Below are 16,876 nucleotides of genomic sequence, written 5' to 3'. Positions count from 1 at the left end.
TATATTTGAAGGAATATTACGTATATATATTTTTTCTATACCAATGAGTTTTGTAGAATGAATTTTCTCCATCTGAAAAGAACTTAATTTATGCCAAACATAGAATCTAACACTAAAAGTGTATATTAATGTTTATTTGCTTTTGTTGATATAAACACTGAAAGCAACAAGAAACGAAAGCTCAAGGAGAAAAAGTAAAGCACTAAACTTGGCTAAGACCACTTGGGATTATGATATACGGAGGTGGAAAAAAATCAAGAATTTTTTTTTATGTGACAATGCTTAATTTAGTGGGGGTAATTTAGGAAGAAAAATTATCAGTGTATGTGATGTGATAAAATTCTATTAAAATTTAACGGTGGGATCGAGTTGAAATTGCACGGAGGCTAAACTTCATGGTAGTAATTAACATTTTTCCTAATAAATTAATTATAAACAACACCTTTTTTATGTGTAGTACTAGTACTTTTTACCCGTGCAATGCACGGGATATTCATTTTTGTTTTTCGTGTAATATTTTAAAAAAAATGTGTTAATTTTACTATGTTTATTTAAATAATTATAAAAGACATTATCAAGTGTGAGTAAGTCTAAGTCTCATATAAAAAAATGATAATTTTGAGTTGTTTATAAGTAAGAAGATTCATACATTTTAAGATTTTGGGTGAAAGATCTTGTGTTCTACATACTTGTATTTGCTCTTTAACCCCAATGTAATGATGTTGATTTGTAAAGATTAATATTAATAATGATTAATATATTCTATAAATTCAAACAAATAAATCATGTCATATGAAATTTCATAACTCATTATCTTAATTATAATAGTATTGTAATTAATAGGCTTAATAGTTTTTTTGTCCCTAACGTTTCACGATGGTTCCTCCAGGAATTTATTAGATACATTCCATTTATTAGATAAATTCCTCAATCCCTCACTTATGACCATTGTTGCAGAATCGGTCTTCCGTCCAACTTTCCTCAATTTTTTAACGTTAGAAGCTTACGTGGACTACTTAAGTGATGTGGGAAGCTGGTTGGAGAGAGAAAGGTACCCAAAGGAAGCACATTAAGTCTAATTAATAATTTATTTTTAATTAATAATTGTTTAATTCAAAATTTAGTCTTAAATGCAAATTACCTCAGTAAACCTCCAAAATTCGGATTTTCCTGTGTGATCATATTGAAACAGTAAGAGTTTGCATTTACAGATAGACACTTTCTATGCGTGGAATGCTAGAACCAAGATGAGAACTTCAAAAATCAAAGTGCAATACCTAAATATAGTATCCACACTCCAATGTGGATATTCTGAAGAACAAAGGCTCTATAGATTTAATTTAGGTGAGCTAATGACCTCCTAGTGACGTGTCCCAAGATGTTGAAGGAAGGCAGAACAAAGATACATTCCATTTTCTACTAAACCAATAGAGGGGAAAATGAAAAGTATTATACCATAAGCATCTAATTTTACATTATTACATAGCTACACGAAAATTATCATATTTTTTCGTACCCAATTTTATCATTTAATAATTTTTTAAAACATAAAAAATTGTGAAAAAAAGTTTTAATTTTTATTTTATTTTGACATTAACTGTTAGAAAATTTGTTATTAGTTAATCAATATAAAATTCTGTCAACCTTCTTTAATTACACTTTCCGTTTTTAAAATTTTAAATGGAGATAATGAACAATCAATCAGTTTCATGAATTTTAATTTTCCTAAAATAGCTAAAGGTTCATTAACTGTAAGTCTGCAATATACATCTAAGATACGTTAAGAGTTAAAAAAGGAAGTATTCTCAAAGAATTGAATTATAAGAGATTCAATGCTGAAGAAGTAGCATTTCAGAAATGTCTTTCTGTAAATTAAGACCTTATATCAAAGCTTAATGAGGACCCGTGATAGAACATAGGGATATAAACTCCAGGTATATCCTACATCATGATAGGGACTTGCAAGGTAAATTGAAATTCAATGATAATACCCCTTTAAGATATTTGATCAAAGCCTAAGATTGTTGCAAAATAGAACCGAGTAACATTCAATGCTTATCCCCAACCAATTAAACACAGTGCTTCTAACAATCATAATTTATCACATTTTCATATAAGAATATCTTTCTCAAATGATACCTCCACTATATATATACTGTTACACACACCTCAAGAAAATTTTGTTGAAGGTAAATATTTCAACTCCATATCAATAAGTATAACCATATAACTATCGTGTTACCCTCATGCCATCTTTTGAAACATAAATTTCCAAGATTCAGGTGGTTATAGTTACTTTTTGCACAACTTAGTTCTCTAATAGGAAGATTTTTCATTCAACAATGCACATGAACTTGAAATATTTTAAATACCAATGTTCTTGAGCGCTGTTTGACCTTTTTTCTAAATTTTTGGAACAGTTCAGAATAAAATAAATATATAAAAAGAGAAATAATAATAGTGACAATAACAATGATGAAATCAGAAGGACGTATAGAGAATTTAGAAATGTGGGCAGTAAATCAACTATCAAATTGAGCTTAAAATACAATATAGCACTACAATCTACAAATGTGTTGAAAAGCAAGTAATTAATCAAACATACGTCCAAACTCCAAAGTTTCCAAATTCTGCGGGTGTTGTTTTGGGGAGGTGTTCCTTGTCTTTGGGTGTACTGTGGGTCTATCAAACTGAAGTAAAGGCCATTCATTATGCGCTGTCTTTTTCCAAAGAGTTAGATTTCTCACAGGTTCTTGTGGAAAGTGATTCTTCAATCGCTGTCGGTTGGGTAAACTGCAAAGTCAATAGACCTCTAGGCCTCCTTAATGATCTGAATGCTATCGATTGGTTATCAAAGGAAGTGGGGTGCATAGGTGTGTTTCATATTTTCAGAGAAGCTAATGGGGAGGCTGACGAACTTGCAAAATCGGGGTGTGATAGATCTGTTCCCCTTTGGGAAAATCTATCTTGAATTCTGGGTGTGTGCTGTCAAAACTGCTGTTATTTTCTCCTGCATACGAAGCTCCTGAGTGATTTGGTCCCTGGTCTTGCGAATGCTTGTTGCCTGTCTTCTTGAGGTCCCTCGCATAAGGTTCTGCTGATCGACCTTGCTTGTGTGCTGTTTCTGGTTGAGGATTGACTTTGCTTTACACTCCCCTGCTATGTCTTCCCCTGCTGTTTCTGTTATTATTTTGCTATCTAGTTGTTGTCTGTTTTATTCTTTCCTCTTCTTTTGGCCTTGGTAATTCTGCCCTTGGTGTGAATACCCTGTGTTGTTCTCCTGTATCTGGTTCATGAGCCATTTTCCCTCATGATTTCCTTTTAATATCAATAAAGTTGTTTTGCTTCCAAAAAAAAAAAGTTTCCAAAATCTAACACATCACTCTTTTGTTCCTACTAACCAAGCTTGGGACCTCATTCTTCGGCAATAACTTCAGAACATGTTCACATCATTTCCTGCATCAGAATCTTCGGGCAACTACCCATCATCCACCTCTATTTAAAATCATAGATTCAGCTAAAAACATGCTCCAATTTTCTTCCCCTTCAAGTTATCTTTTCACCAACCAAACACCTATAGAAGAATATATTTATGAAGTTGAGTGGGAAATATACAACTACTACATTTTGAAGAACATTTCCTGTGACGGTAAAAAATTTCAATAAGGGTTAATTAGTTGAAAAATTAAAATCATATTAAAATAAACACTTTCACATAAAAGGGAAAATTAATAAATCGAAAAATTTACCTTCATATGTCTTAAAAAAATAGCAAAAAACTGAACATCTAATGGCTAAACACACCGTAGACCTGTTGTGGCCTAAAATCATACCCATTAGGCCATTACCATCATTTTTTCCATTGACTACCTCATCTTGAAGACTATGGCCCATGTACATATAAGCCTTGAAAAGGATAGCACTGTCAACCAAAGCTGCAATAATGCCAATGAAAGCAGGAAGAAATTGATCTCACTTGTAGAGATGCGTTTCGCTTAGCTCTTGTGCAGGTTACCCAGAAATTATGAAGAGCTGCATCTAAGGAGCTTCATCGTACTTGGTCAAAATGAAAAAGAACAACTACTGCTTAGCTCCTCACACAATTCAAAAATTAGACTCAAATCATATTTGAAGATTGAAGCAAGGAAGATATTAAACAGAATTCGTAACAGAAATATTGAGTCAATAATACCAATAAGAGCACCTGTATAAATCATTAATATCCCTAAATGAGGAGGAAAACTACAATACAAACTCCACATAAACAAAATCAATTTGACCACAAAAAATCAACTCTGCATCCAAAAACTGAAAATTGGGAACAAAGGGGTAAGAAAGAGTCTGATAAGAATAAAACAGATGACAAAGCCAACAACCAATTTTCTAATGAGGATATCCTTCTAAGGCCCAATCAATTGAAACATGGAAGCAAATGATACCCAATCTGTTCAAAAGTTGAAACTTGAAGGATTGATAACAAATTATTAAAGAACAAACAGAAGAGGGAAATCCAAATAAAGAATTTAAGATAATGAGTTCATATAAATTACTTGTAAGGAGTGAAATTGTAGGTAAAAAATCAACAGTGGTCTGTGAGCAGCATAGATAGTAGAAACTGCACAAAAGAACCTCCTCCTGATCTTTCTTTTGTTGGTTCAGATCCTTTAAAAAATACATGAGAAGAGTAGATATGATGAATAGATTGAATAATGAGGAATAAGAGGGGGAAGATAGATGTTAAACCATAATTAAATTTCTAAAAAGATGTAGCAGCAAAGGATGAGTAAGAAATTATGGACAATGGAATTTTTTAAAAAAACTCACCGAAAACTGAACCACCACCCCTCGGAATCAAAGTCGTTAACCCACCACCGCTTAAAATTGAAGGCCTCAAAATTACAGATGTAATTGAGAACCATGGTGCCTGCTGGTGATGCTCCTCTCCTTCGTGGATGAATCCAAAATTGTCGCCTTTGCAAAGAAATTGGGTCTGCCGAGCAGCTTACAAATCCAGGGGAAATGCTTCTGGAACATCGATAGGGAGAGAGATGCCTGAATGCAAATTGTGAGGGGTTAAATCAATTAAATCTAACATAACGTCTCCAACCTCTAATTTTCTCTCAACAAAGTGTCACCTGAAACGGCTGGAACGCAAGATAGGAGAGAAAGCGTTACCACAAACGACTGAAACCCAAGAGTTGAAGAAATAGGAAATGATCGGACGGTTGTAATTGCATCTCTAAGAAATAATGTATCCTTTTACTAAAATGTCCATACTAAAAATTAGATTGTTGTGCATTAAGGTCTTGAATGACTGGTTTACCCTCCTAGCTGTAGAAACTTTGCTTTTATATATAGTATATATATATATATATATAGATAGATAGATAGATAGATAGATGTGTAGAAAACACTTGTAGAGTATTGGGTAGAGAGCTACTAGCATGTCGAAGAGTTCAACAGAGGTCAACTCTTAAGTAAGAGCGTCAGATGACCTCTTTTATGAGCGTTAACAACACACTCTTTTGAACATACTTTCTTCTGTCTTAATAAATTTTTAAAATTAACATATTTTTTAAAAATGAGAGAAATGTATTGACCTTTTTAAAATTAACCAATCAATCACATACATTGAGTGTGCTCAAAATGTGTGTTGGTAACATTTCTCATAAATAAATAAATTCAATATTTTTCCAAGTATATTTAGCCGGTTTTGATTCATTCACAAATCACTTTTTCTTCCAACTCATTTCTACATACTTTCTCTTCATATCTCTTTTCATTCTACATCACATTATATATACACACATATATATATATATCTTTTTTCTTAATTTCTTTTTCAAGTTTAGGTGGGTATGAAGTGTGATGAACCTCTTAGCTTGAGCCATTTAGAAAATCTAGAAACTAATTGATAGATTCACTATTTAAGTGAATATAATTAATATAATTTTATTATTTTTATTATTGTTACATTAGAATTTTAATTTCTTTCCTCTTGTAAAAAAAAACATTAGAATTTTAATATACTCCCTCCGTTCCCTATTATAAGTCACATTTTTTGAAAAAAATTTGTTACAAAATATAAGTCACTTTCTAATATCTAGGAAGCATTAAATAATTTTTTCCAAGTTCACCCTCATATTTAATATGAAAGAGATGATAAACTTTAGAAGTATTAACTTGGAGAGAGAAAATCATAGGAAAGTAAATAAGGGTAATCTAGGAAAGTAAATCATTTTTTTTACAAATTTATTACTAATAACTACTTTTATTAATCTAAGAGAATTAGTTATTTGTGACTTATATATAGGAACGGAGGGAGTAATAAATATACTTGGATGATGCATACCAGAAAGGAAATGTGAATTCAATTTTAGTTGGAGCATGCAAAGGAATCGAGTTGGCTTTGCATAAAAACCAATCCACAATTATCCATTTTTAGTGAGCTTCCCCTGTCTTCAACAATGTAACTGGCAGGAAGAGACTTCAATCCAATTCTACCGTTAAAGATTTTCCCCATTCACGTGCCACGCGTGTGATCGCATTCCGTATTTGAATATACCTGAGCGCCTTTTTCGTTTCTCCCTCCCATGCACAAACAAACGCCTCATTCAAGAAAACTCGATTCGAAACGCAAACCCTTCTGGTTTCTCTCCATTCTGTTGATTCTTCCTTCTCAATTCTCATCCCTCTCACTTCATTCATCTCACAGGTAAACCTCACATTCCCCTTGATCGGTTTACAATTTCATCAGCTTCAAACACACGTTTCTAATCAATTTTGGCATTGTTTTCGGTTTGAATTGTGGTTCTAGGGTTTCCAAAACGGGTTGAGATTGTTTGGCAGAGATGGAGAGCTCGGATTCCACGCAATGCGTGCGAGTCGCCGTCAACATTCGCCCTCTGATCACGTCGGAGCTTCTTATCGGCTGCACCGATTGCATTTCCGTTGTTCCTGGAGAACCTCAGGTGCTGCCTGCATTAACTGTTTCATTTTCAATAATTTTGGAGAATTATGGAAAAGTATGAAATTCATGCCTAAATTGTTGTTGTTGTTGGTGGTGTGTTTAATTTGGTAGGTGCAAATCGGGTCTCATTCGTTCACCTATGATTATGTTTATGGTAGTTCGGGGTCGCCTTCGTCTAAGATATACGATGAATGTGTAGCGCCGCTTGTTGATGCACTCTTCCATGGCTATAATGCCACCGTTCTTGCATATGGTCAGGTATAATTTTTCAAATGTTGCAGACCATGTAACCCCCTGATGAAAAATTATTGTTAGTCTTCTATAGTTGTGAATTGTGATTGAGTTTTCCCCTCATTTTTGAAGACCGGTTCTGGGAAAACATACACTATGGGCACCAACTATAATGGAGAGGGAAGTGGTGGTGGAATTATACCCAAAGTATTGGAGACCATATTTGAAAGAGTTAAGACTATGGAGGACTCTAAGGAAATTTTGATTAGAGTATCATTTATTGAGGTGAATAGTCTATCATTAGTTACTGAATTTCTATGTAATTGTCATTTGAGGTCAGATTTATAAAACTTGAGTTGGTAAAAATTACAGATATTCAAGGAAGAGGTTTTTGATTTACTTGATCCCAATTCATCTAGAGGAGAGGTGGCATCTACTGCAAAGGCCACTGTGCCCACAAGAGTTCCCATACAAATCAGGGAAACAGTGAATGGAGGAATAACACTTGCTGGTGTGATCGAGGCTGTAGTTAAGACAAAAGAAGAAATGGCATCGTATCTCTCAAGCGGTTCATTGTCACGTGCCACTGGGAGTACCAACATGAATAGTCAATCAAGGTAAGATGTTATAAAATTGATTTGTGGCTAATTTCTCATGGGGTGGTTTGATTGACATTAATGAATATGGAAATACATTGATGAAAACTAATTTACAGTATGTTAACTGCATGGTTCAAATTTTTGTTCTAGTCGCTCGCATGCTATATTCACAATCACTATGGAGCAAAAGAATGGGGATGATATCTTATGTGCAAAACTTCATTTAGTGGACCTAGCTGGTTCCGAACGTGTAAAACGAACTGGTGCAGACGGCATGCGTTTAAAAGAAGGTATTTCACACCAGCTCATTGTTACTGATACAAGGAGATAATAGAATTAATTAAAACAAAACATACAGTAGAATTATTAACATCATAAAACTTGAGTTAATTAATAATGTCCTTCCTACTAACTGAGTTCTTTGTAAGTGTATTTTATCTGTTTCCTAACAATCAATTATTCATGGATTAGGGATTCATATCAACAAGGGTTTATTGGCTCTTGGAAACGTAATAAGTGCATTGGGGGATGAAAAAAAGCGAAAAGAAGGAGGCCATGTGCCATATCGGGATAGCAAATTAACACGGCTACTGCAGGTTTGTCCAATATTTGTTTAACAGTCAAGTTGTCTACTTAATAGTTCTAACTTACCCATTGTAATATTTGTATGGATGATTTTTCAACAACTTCAAATACTGTAAGATCTACTAAGAAATAAAAGGATAACTTATATGAAAGTTTATTCATGAGGTCCATGCATTGTTCGGAGGGTGCCTTGCCATTTTGTTTGACATATACAAACCCTTAGAGGAAGTGTTATATGGGTAGAACGTATTATGATCTCCTGTCTTGGAACTTTGCAAAACCTCTGTTGTGAAAGAGATTCAATAAAAAACCTTTATTTTTGTAGTTCCTTTAAAATATCTACGCCATGAACTATTATCATCTTATCATGACATGCCATTGGATAATAAATATGCAGGATTCTCTTGGAGGGAACAGCAAAACAGTGATGATAGGTATACACTCAATGCATGATGAGAGAGTTGTGATATTTTGGTATTTTGTATTGACTCCAGTACCCTCTAACTTGTTGCGAATGTTGTAGCATGTGTTAGTCCTGCTGACTCAAACGCTGAAGAGACTTTGAACACTTTAAAGTACTCAAACCGAGCTCGCAACATTCAGAACAAGGCAATTGTAAGTGCTTTGTATTCATCTTTTTCATAAGTTAAATTCTTTTTCTACTATGGGCAGGGCCTCTTGTTTTACTTACTGTGATTTTGAATTCCTTGTTTCAGATTAATCGTGACCCAGTAGCTGCTCAAATGCATACAATGCGGAGTCAGATTGAGCAATTGCAAGCTGAGCTTCTATTTTATAGAGGTGATACCAGTGGACCATTTGAGGAACTTCAGGTACATTGTGGTTTTAGAAAGTGTCAGAACTCAGAAGTGTTTATGTGCTTCTCAAGTCCTTTGGTTTTTTATTTTTTCATTTTTTCAGATTCTTAAACACAAAATATCCCTACTCGAAGCAAGTAATGCAGAGCTACATCACGAGCTTAAAAGACACCGAATAACTTCCGAAAATTTAGCACAACGTGCTGTCGATGCTCAGGTATTCTTTTGATCCATTATGTACTCCCTTCTCATTTATGAATGTTGTAAGCTCCTTATGTTATATTTATATTGATTTTTTTATTTCAAGGGGTTGGGTCTAATTCAAGGTATTGAAAAAAATCTAGGTTGAAAAGGACCAACTAATTATGAAAATAGAGTCAATTCGAAATGGTAAATCATGGGATGAGGTTGACTCAAACTCAAATCAGGTTAGAATTCATTAAGTCCCTGTCAATGCCTGGTTACAATTTTCAGAAGTAGATGCATCACTGAAATGTGGTCTGAACTCATTTTTAGGATTATGATCTACTAAAATCCTATGTGTCAAAGATCCAACATCTGGAAGGGGAATTGCTTCGTTTGAAAATTTCAAATGCTATGAGTTCAAGCCGCTTCGTTGATTGTGCGGATTCCCATGACAATGGATACGGGTCAAAACATGGTGATGGTGTTGCATCTTTTTGTGGTGCCAAAGCTGTGGACATCCCAGGTAATCCATTGGAAATTTTGGTTCTACCGAAGTATTGTGGCTCAGGGATATTTTATTTCTAATGCTTGTGGCTGATACTAGAAATGACTTCATAGATTCAAAAAGATACTGCAGCAACATTTGGACACTTTAGTTAAATTTTTTTTGGTTGTAAATTGGCAGATCATCCTAAATATTGATGGATATTTTTCTGAACGTTATGTTGTTTGCAGATGATACGGAAGATGATGAAAAGGAGCTAGAACACTCATCTCTTCAAGAAAAGTTGGATCAGGAGCTCAAAGAATTGGATAAGAAACTTGAACAGAAGGAGGTAAACATTCGTTTTGCACGTAACTCATTTAGATCCTGACCCCTTTTTCTCAGTTTTTTGAATTTTGATTTTGTAATACCTTCCTCAAATTACGCAAATTCACAAGATATGATTTTCAGTAACTCAGTCACTAAGTTTGGCTTAAATGTTTTTATGGTCTAACCACCGATATCCTCCTCCACGGGAGGTAATGGCATGTTTTTTAGGGATATGATTATTCTTAACATGCTACTGATTTTTCTTTTTTCTCTCGTTGAAGGCTGAAATGAAGCTGTACAATAATGCCGATCCTTCAGTTCTCAGGCATCATTATGCAAAGAAGCTTCTAGAGATGGAACAAGAGAAGAAAATTTTACAGGTACTTTTTTGTGGCATGATATCTAGGATATGTTACATTTTAAAAGACATTGTGATGATACCTTCCCAATATTATTGGTAGAAAGAAATTGAGGAACTTAAGTTCAATCTCACAAATATTTCATCTACATCTGGTGACGGAGATCAGAAGTTAAAGCAGGATTATCTTCAAAAGTTGACTACTCTCGAGGCACAGGTGATTTGTTATTTGGAATGTGTCAACGCTGAATGCCCAGCTGCTCGCTCAATGCCATAAACTGATTATTTGCTTTTCAGGTATCTGAACTGAAGAAGAAACAAGAAGCTCAAGCTCAACTCTTGAGACAAAAACAGAACAGTGATGAGGCTACGAAACAACTTCAAGATGAGATCCAGAGAATTAAAGCTCAGAAGGTGCAAATGATCCCGTGAGACTTCGTATTTCTAGAGAAAACTTTTTTCATCCTTCTGGGGCATTACTAATAGTTTATTTTCTTTAGGTTCAACTTCAACAAAAGATTAAGCAGGAATCTGAACAATTTAGGATATGGAAAGCTTCCCGTGAAAGAGAAGTTCTCCAGGTAAATGCTTCAGGGAGACTTCCCTTTAACTTCTTTAATGAAAATCTCATTGTTTCTCTGTTATTTCACTCTGTAGTCATATAGAGAGTGATATTTTCCCAACTTGTAGGATTCTTTATTCCATTCCATACTGGTCTTATCCATATTTTTATCTTTTACCCATAGAACTTTCAGGGAGTAACTCTTTCTAGTCTTTATTGCAAGCATTGTAACATCTCTCACCGACACGGTTTTAACAAGTAAATTGTTTTGAATAATGATAGCAAGTCCTCTGACACCTATTTTGATTGATAACCAGCTTAAGAAAGAGGGGAGAAGGAATGAATATGAGATGCATAAGCTGTTAGCATTGAATCAGCGGCAAAAGATGGTGAGTTAATGTTCAAACCACTTGCTGTTGTAGTCTTGTTGAAGCTGTTTATCCCACTGTTTATATGTGCATCGCAGGTATTGCAAAGGAAGACAGAAGAAGCTTCGTTGGCCACAAAAAGACTGAAAGAGCTTTTGGAATCTCGAAAGGCTTCCTCTCGTGAAACTCTGGGTTAGGAGATTTACTGTCCATGCAGCCCTTTTCCTTCTTTTGCAAGCTTATTAATAACTGGCAATTATTGTTTTATACACAGGTGGTGGAGGTGGGAATGGTCCTGGAATTCAGGTACTGGTAACTTTATGATGAATTTGTAAATCGTTCACAAAGATTGAATTGTTTATTAACATTGATGTATATCTCTTATTTTTCATGCTTGCTATGATGAGTGGATATCTTTGGTGTTTTGGTATCTACTACTTGACGACTTTTTCTCTTTGAAAGGCTTTGTTGAAGGCGATTGAGGATGAGCTTGAAGTCACTGTTCGAGTGCATGAAGTACGGTCAGAATATGAACGTCAAATGGAAGAGTAAGTGCCCGTTTCCACTTCAAATATGAAATAATGCACCCACCTACTGATCTCCACTTCAAATTAATTTAAAAGACAACATGAAATTGTATCATTTAAAGTTTAAACCATAAGTCATTTGAATGTTTTATCATTCACTAAGCACTTTCATTGAGGTAAAACAAATATGAAATGCCCCTCAATTATGAAGCAATCACAGGAGACTAAAAAATTACTTAGATTTTATTCTATTTGAAAAACAAATTTCCAACATCTTCATTTTCTTACAAATATGCTTCATGTGATTTGCCTAAATTAAGCATTACGATATATTTTCTTACAGTTTTTTGTAGTTATTATTATTTTTTGAAGCTATTATTTGGTTATTGTTATTAGATCCTTTGTTTACAATTTATTTGTACATTGGTTTCCATTTCAGGAGGGCTAAAATGGCAGAGGAAATGACCAGGTTAAAGGAAGAAGCAGAGATGACGAAGCAAAATAGTAGAAGGTGAAAATGCCTCACAGTTAACTATCTTACCTTCAAGAATTGTGCAATGTAATCTTCTGGTTTTTCTATTGAAATCTATTTTGGACAAATTCTTTCATTGACTGGTTGCTAATGCAGTGATTGCCCCATATCAATGTCTCCTGGTGCAAGAAATTCAAGGATTTTTGCCCTTAAAAACATGCTTTCGACTTCTTCGACAACTCTAGTGTCAATGGCATCCCACTTGTCAGAGGCAGAGGAGCGAGAACGGGTTTTCAGTGGCAAAGGACGCTGGAACCAAGTCCGGTCCCTGGCTGATGCCAAGAGTTTGCTGAATTATTTGTTCAATATAGCATCTTCCTCCAGGTATTACTATTAGCATATCTGCATGTCATGTTTTGGTACTTGAACTCGCCAAAATATACCCTGTTCATTTAAGCTAGATTCAAGAGATGATATGACTTATATACTTCAAAAAATTCCATTTGTGATATGTATTATATTTCCTTCTGACTTTTTTTAATCTTAGATGTTTATTGCGAGATAAAGAGGTAAATTGCAGAGAAAAGGACTTGGAAATAAGGGATCTAAAAGAAAAGGTTGTAATGCTAAGCTACTCGGTTCGACAATTGGAAATGATTAAAGCTGAACTTACTCATAAGCTGAGTTTGCAGGTTTGTGTTTAGCTTGTTTAACTGTAACATAAGCTAGTAACTTGTCAATCTTCCTCCTTCCCAAATTTTAGCTGCACTACCTAGAAATAAACTATCATCTGTCCTAAATCCAAACTTATCATTTTGATTCCCCAATTAGTTAATATTTTCTTTTCAAAAAGTTCTTCCCTCATATCTTTTTAACTGTATGGCAGAGCGCAGCTTTGACGAGATACTCAGAAACTTCCGGAGACTTATATTCTGACTTGAGTGGTGGAGGCCACAAGTATGACTTGCGCAAGTCGGTAGGTCTCTGTATCATTAGCTCTTCTACAGATCAATATCCTCTCATGTAGGAACTTTACATTACACTGTCATGTAAAAATATTGTGTCTATCTCTCTCTTTGTACATATTATATTAATGAGACCCGTTAAATATTTATGAAATGAGAGATGTACTTGAATTTTACATGACGCTCTCACGTCTCATGAGAGGATCATAATCCTCTCTTACAACTACGCGTCTATGCCAAGGATTCTATTTCATACTAGTTAATAGCGCATTTAGCACTGCAGTTAATGATTATTTGGTTCTCATTTAATTTCTAAAACTTATTTTACCTTTAGGAACACCGTCCGTCTACCCTTCTACTGGAGGACATGGACATATCTGAGACAGAATCGGATGATTATGATTTGGAGGCAACGGATGATGAGTGGAAAGAATCAGGGAAATTAGTAAGGAAAAGGAAATCTTTAACCAGACGGCCAAGCATGGAACATAATCAGTCAAAAACCAACAACCCCAAGGATCTCAAAGACAATTTAGGAGATGGATTTGCATCTGCATATGGAGAAACTGCATCAGATATCTGCTGCTCTTGTAGTAAAATCTCATCGTGCAAGACAACAAAATGCAAGTGCAAATCCAGGGGCAACAGTTGTGGGAGTTCTTGTGGCTGCCTAGCAACCAAGTGTGCTAACCGAGCATCATTGTCAAATGAGTCACAAGAGTCAATGCAATCGGGATTGGTTCAGAGGACAGGAAATAATCCAGGCATTGAAGAAGCAGATAAAGACCGACTTCTTGCTACTCAAGGTGCAGAGTTACTTCAGGGAGCACTGTCTGATAGGCCTGCTGAGACAAACAGTGACCAAGCCCCAAGAAAACCTCTCTCTGACATAGGAAATACACAGATCAAACCAAACCTTGAACAGAGAAAGAAATTGCGGAAATCCACTATAATTCTTGTTTCAGACCCGCCACCTTCTTCGCAGCCAGAGATTTCCAATGTCCGCATCCCCAAGAAACAAAATATTACTAAAATTTACGAAACAAATATCGCTGCGAATAGTTGTAGACCACAGAGAAAGCCCCCGTCAAGACCCGAAAATGCAGCATGTGCCCCCAGGGCAGAGGCTAATTTTGTGGATCCAGATTCACCCGTGAAAAGACCAAGTGCCGCGCGAAGGGCAGGATCATCGAATACTGGCGTGCCACTTTGGGACAGAAATGCTGGTAAATCAGACGAATCTGTCAGTAAGGAGCCTGAAAATATTGAAGCTAGAACTAGAACTCCACAACGACAGAAAAGAACACAGGAGGAAAAAGAGAACAGCAGACGCTAATGTAATAGATGAAGAAAGAAGACTTCAATGGTGCATAGCCAAATACCAAAGCCTACAATAACCATATGCTTAGTGGTTTTTTTGATGAAAAGAAGACTTCAATGGTGCATAGCAATATATATATCAAAATGGTTATCCTTTGTCTGCAGCAGACAAATAGTGTAATAGATGAATCAGGCTTGAATATTTATGTTTTTTTTTGTTCTAATATTTGTTTATACAAACACTCTGGGAACAAGGGTTCAGAGGATAGTTTGTAAGGGCCTTAGGTCTTCTCCTTGGTAATCTTCAACTCAGCGGGGTTATCTTCAATTGATATCAGCTCAAAATATGTTGTGTCAAAGCTCAGTATCCATAGTTTAGTTGAATCTGTCAGTGGGAGAAATCTTTTTTTCTGCTAAACAGCAACATTTTTCACTGTATATAAAGATAACTTATTTGTTTCTATAAATTTTAAGTTGTGTGTGTTTCGCTATTTATCACTGTAAGGAATATCATTCAAACTTTCTCATCTCATGTAATGGAACTTAGATATAACTCAACAATCATTCTGTCAGAATTTGATAGAAAGAGATTTGTAAAAAAAAAAAAAACTTTCTTTGCTATGTGGAATGAAATGATATAATTGCCTGACCTTGAAACCATGCTTCTTAAAAATTGCTATTATTCATTCACAATCAAATTTTACCATTGACATAATATAAAAATATTGGATGAACTCCCAAGTTAATGTTCACCAGCACAATTCATTATTATTTTTAAGTGTACTCCGGGTTTTAGAGAAGTCAAATTTGCATTATCAATGGTGTGTTTAGTACTGTTTACATAAACGTTGATGCACCATAACGTGAAAACAACAGATTGTTAGATTGTCCTGGACATACATAAAATTGTGATTTGAACTTGAAAACACCCACTGTTGAGGTTTTAGAGGCCTTGGCAACCAAATCCCCTAGTTTCTACCATTTAATGGATCATAAAGTATCCGCAACAATTTCAAACATTCATGACCAAATTTCTTAGTTTAATTTGTTCAATTTTCTTGCAGATTAGGGTGCATAACCAAGAGGCCTGACAAAGATGGATGTTATGGCTAGTGTAGTTTCAAACGTGGCTGAAGCAGGAGGAGAAAGAAATCAGGCACATTGTGGAAGCTGCAAAAAGGAATGTTGAAGAGGTTGACAACACTATACATTTTTTTTTATGCCAAATTGCCCCTCAAGGGATTGAACCGTGTACCTTCACCTCCCCAACCCATATGCCCCCAGCTCTTACCACTTGAGCTATCATTCGGGGGCACTAAACACGATGACTGGTTTAATGGAGTACATGCAGCTCTAAAAGAGGCTCAAACATTCCTTCATAAATGTTAAACAAGAAACATTAGATAGGGTTTCATACCGTTGTACTTTGAAATGAATGTCAGCTAACTGTTAGAGGATATGAGGCCTTGGAATCTAGAACAAGAATATTAAGCAATGGTTTTGTGATGGTGGGGGTGGGTGAGAATGCTTTTGTGAAAGAATTAGCATGGCAAGCTGATAAAGATGATTCATTTGATGTGGTGGTTATGGTTACTGTGACAAGCTTAATGAGCTGAGTGAGCCGGAAGAGTAAGATTAAGCAATATTCTACTGTAAAGATCTAGGAATCCTTGGAGCTACCATACCACCTGACGGTTGGGAAGATTAAGCAATATTCTGCTGTAGATCAATGGCTATCATAGGCCATGGAGACTGTAAAAATGAGATACAACAGCTTCATCATCCCTTTGATCAATGGCTATCCTAATTTTGTTACAGGCAACAAAACGCTCTGTCTATACAAATTGATACACGAAAATTCTAATCAACCATTCCCTGCATGGTATATATTATGAGCAGATTTCTAGAAGCTCCAAATTAAAATTTAAGCACATTGAGTTAACACTAAGTATACCTCCAGAGCTTGATGTAAAGTAGCATTTTTCGAAGGGGCCAATGCCCTTTCAAATGGATTATAATGTAAACTGACTAAGGTACTTGTAACTCATTTATCAACAATATTGATAGCAGTCAACACAAGTGATCAAATTAGGTGCAAACC

The 16,876-nt window shown here is 35.2% G+C and overlaps 1 protein-coding gene across 1 annotated transcript; it reads left to right on the top strand.

The window, feature by feature from the left end:
• Positions 1 to 6,492: 6,492 nt before the first annotated feature.
• Positions 6,493 to 15,504, top strand: LOC130719748 (kinesin-like protein KIN-4C). Its single transcript, XM_057570358.1, has 27 exons — positions 6,493 to 6,715; positions 6,818 to 6,971; positions 7,082 to 7,228; positions 7,334 to 7,486; positions 7,574 to 7,818; positions 7,951 to 8,090; positions 8,272 to 8,396; positions 8,783 to 8,819; positions 8,909 to 9,000; positions 9,102 to 9,218; positions 9,307 to 9,420; positions 9,548 to 9,631; positions 9,720 to 9,912; positions 10,125 to 10,225; positions 10,485 to 10,583; positions 10,665 to 10,778; positions 10,859 to 10,975; positions 11,062 to 11,142; positions 11,441 to 11,512; positions 11,590 to 11,683; positions 11,766 to 11,797; positions 11,954 to 12,039; positions 12,458 to 12,529; positions 12,647 to 12,874; positions 13,038 to 13,182; positions 13,377 to 13,466; positions 13,790 to 15,504. Exons 2-27 carry the CDS (start codon positions 6,852 to 6,854, stop codon positions 14,789 to 14,791), a joined length of 3,900 nt encoding a protein of 1,299 aa, XP_057426341.1. The 5' UTR covers positions 6,493 to 6,715; positions 6,818 to 6,851; the 3' UTR covers positions 14,792 to 15,504.
• Positions 15,505 to 16,876: the final 1,372 nt, after the last annotated feature.

Source organism: Lotus japonicus, chromosome 1 (assembly GCF_012489685.1).
Source record: "Lotus japonicus ecotype B-129 chromosome 1, LjGifu_v1.2".
In the NCBI taxonomy this organism is placed as follows: Eukaryota; Viridiplantae; Streptophyta; class Magnoliopsida; order Fabales; family Fabaceae; genus Lotus; species Lotus japonicus.
The sequence above is the reverse complement of the archived record's forward strand: the minus strand, read 5'-3'. Positions and strand labels throughout refer to the sequence as shown.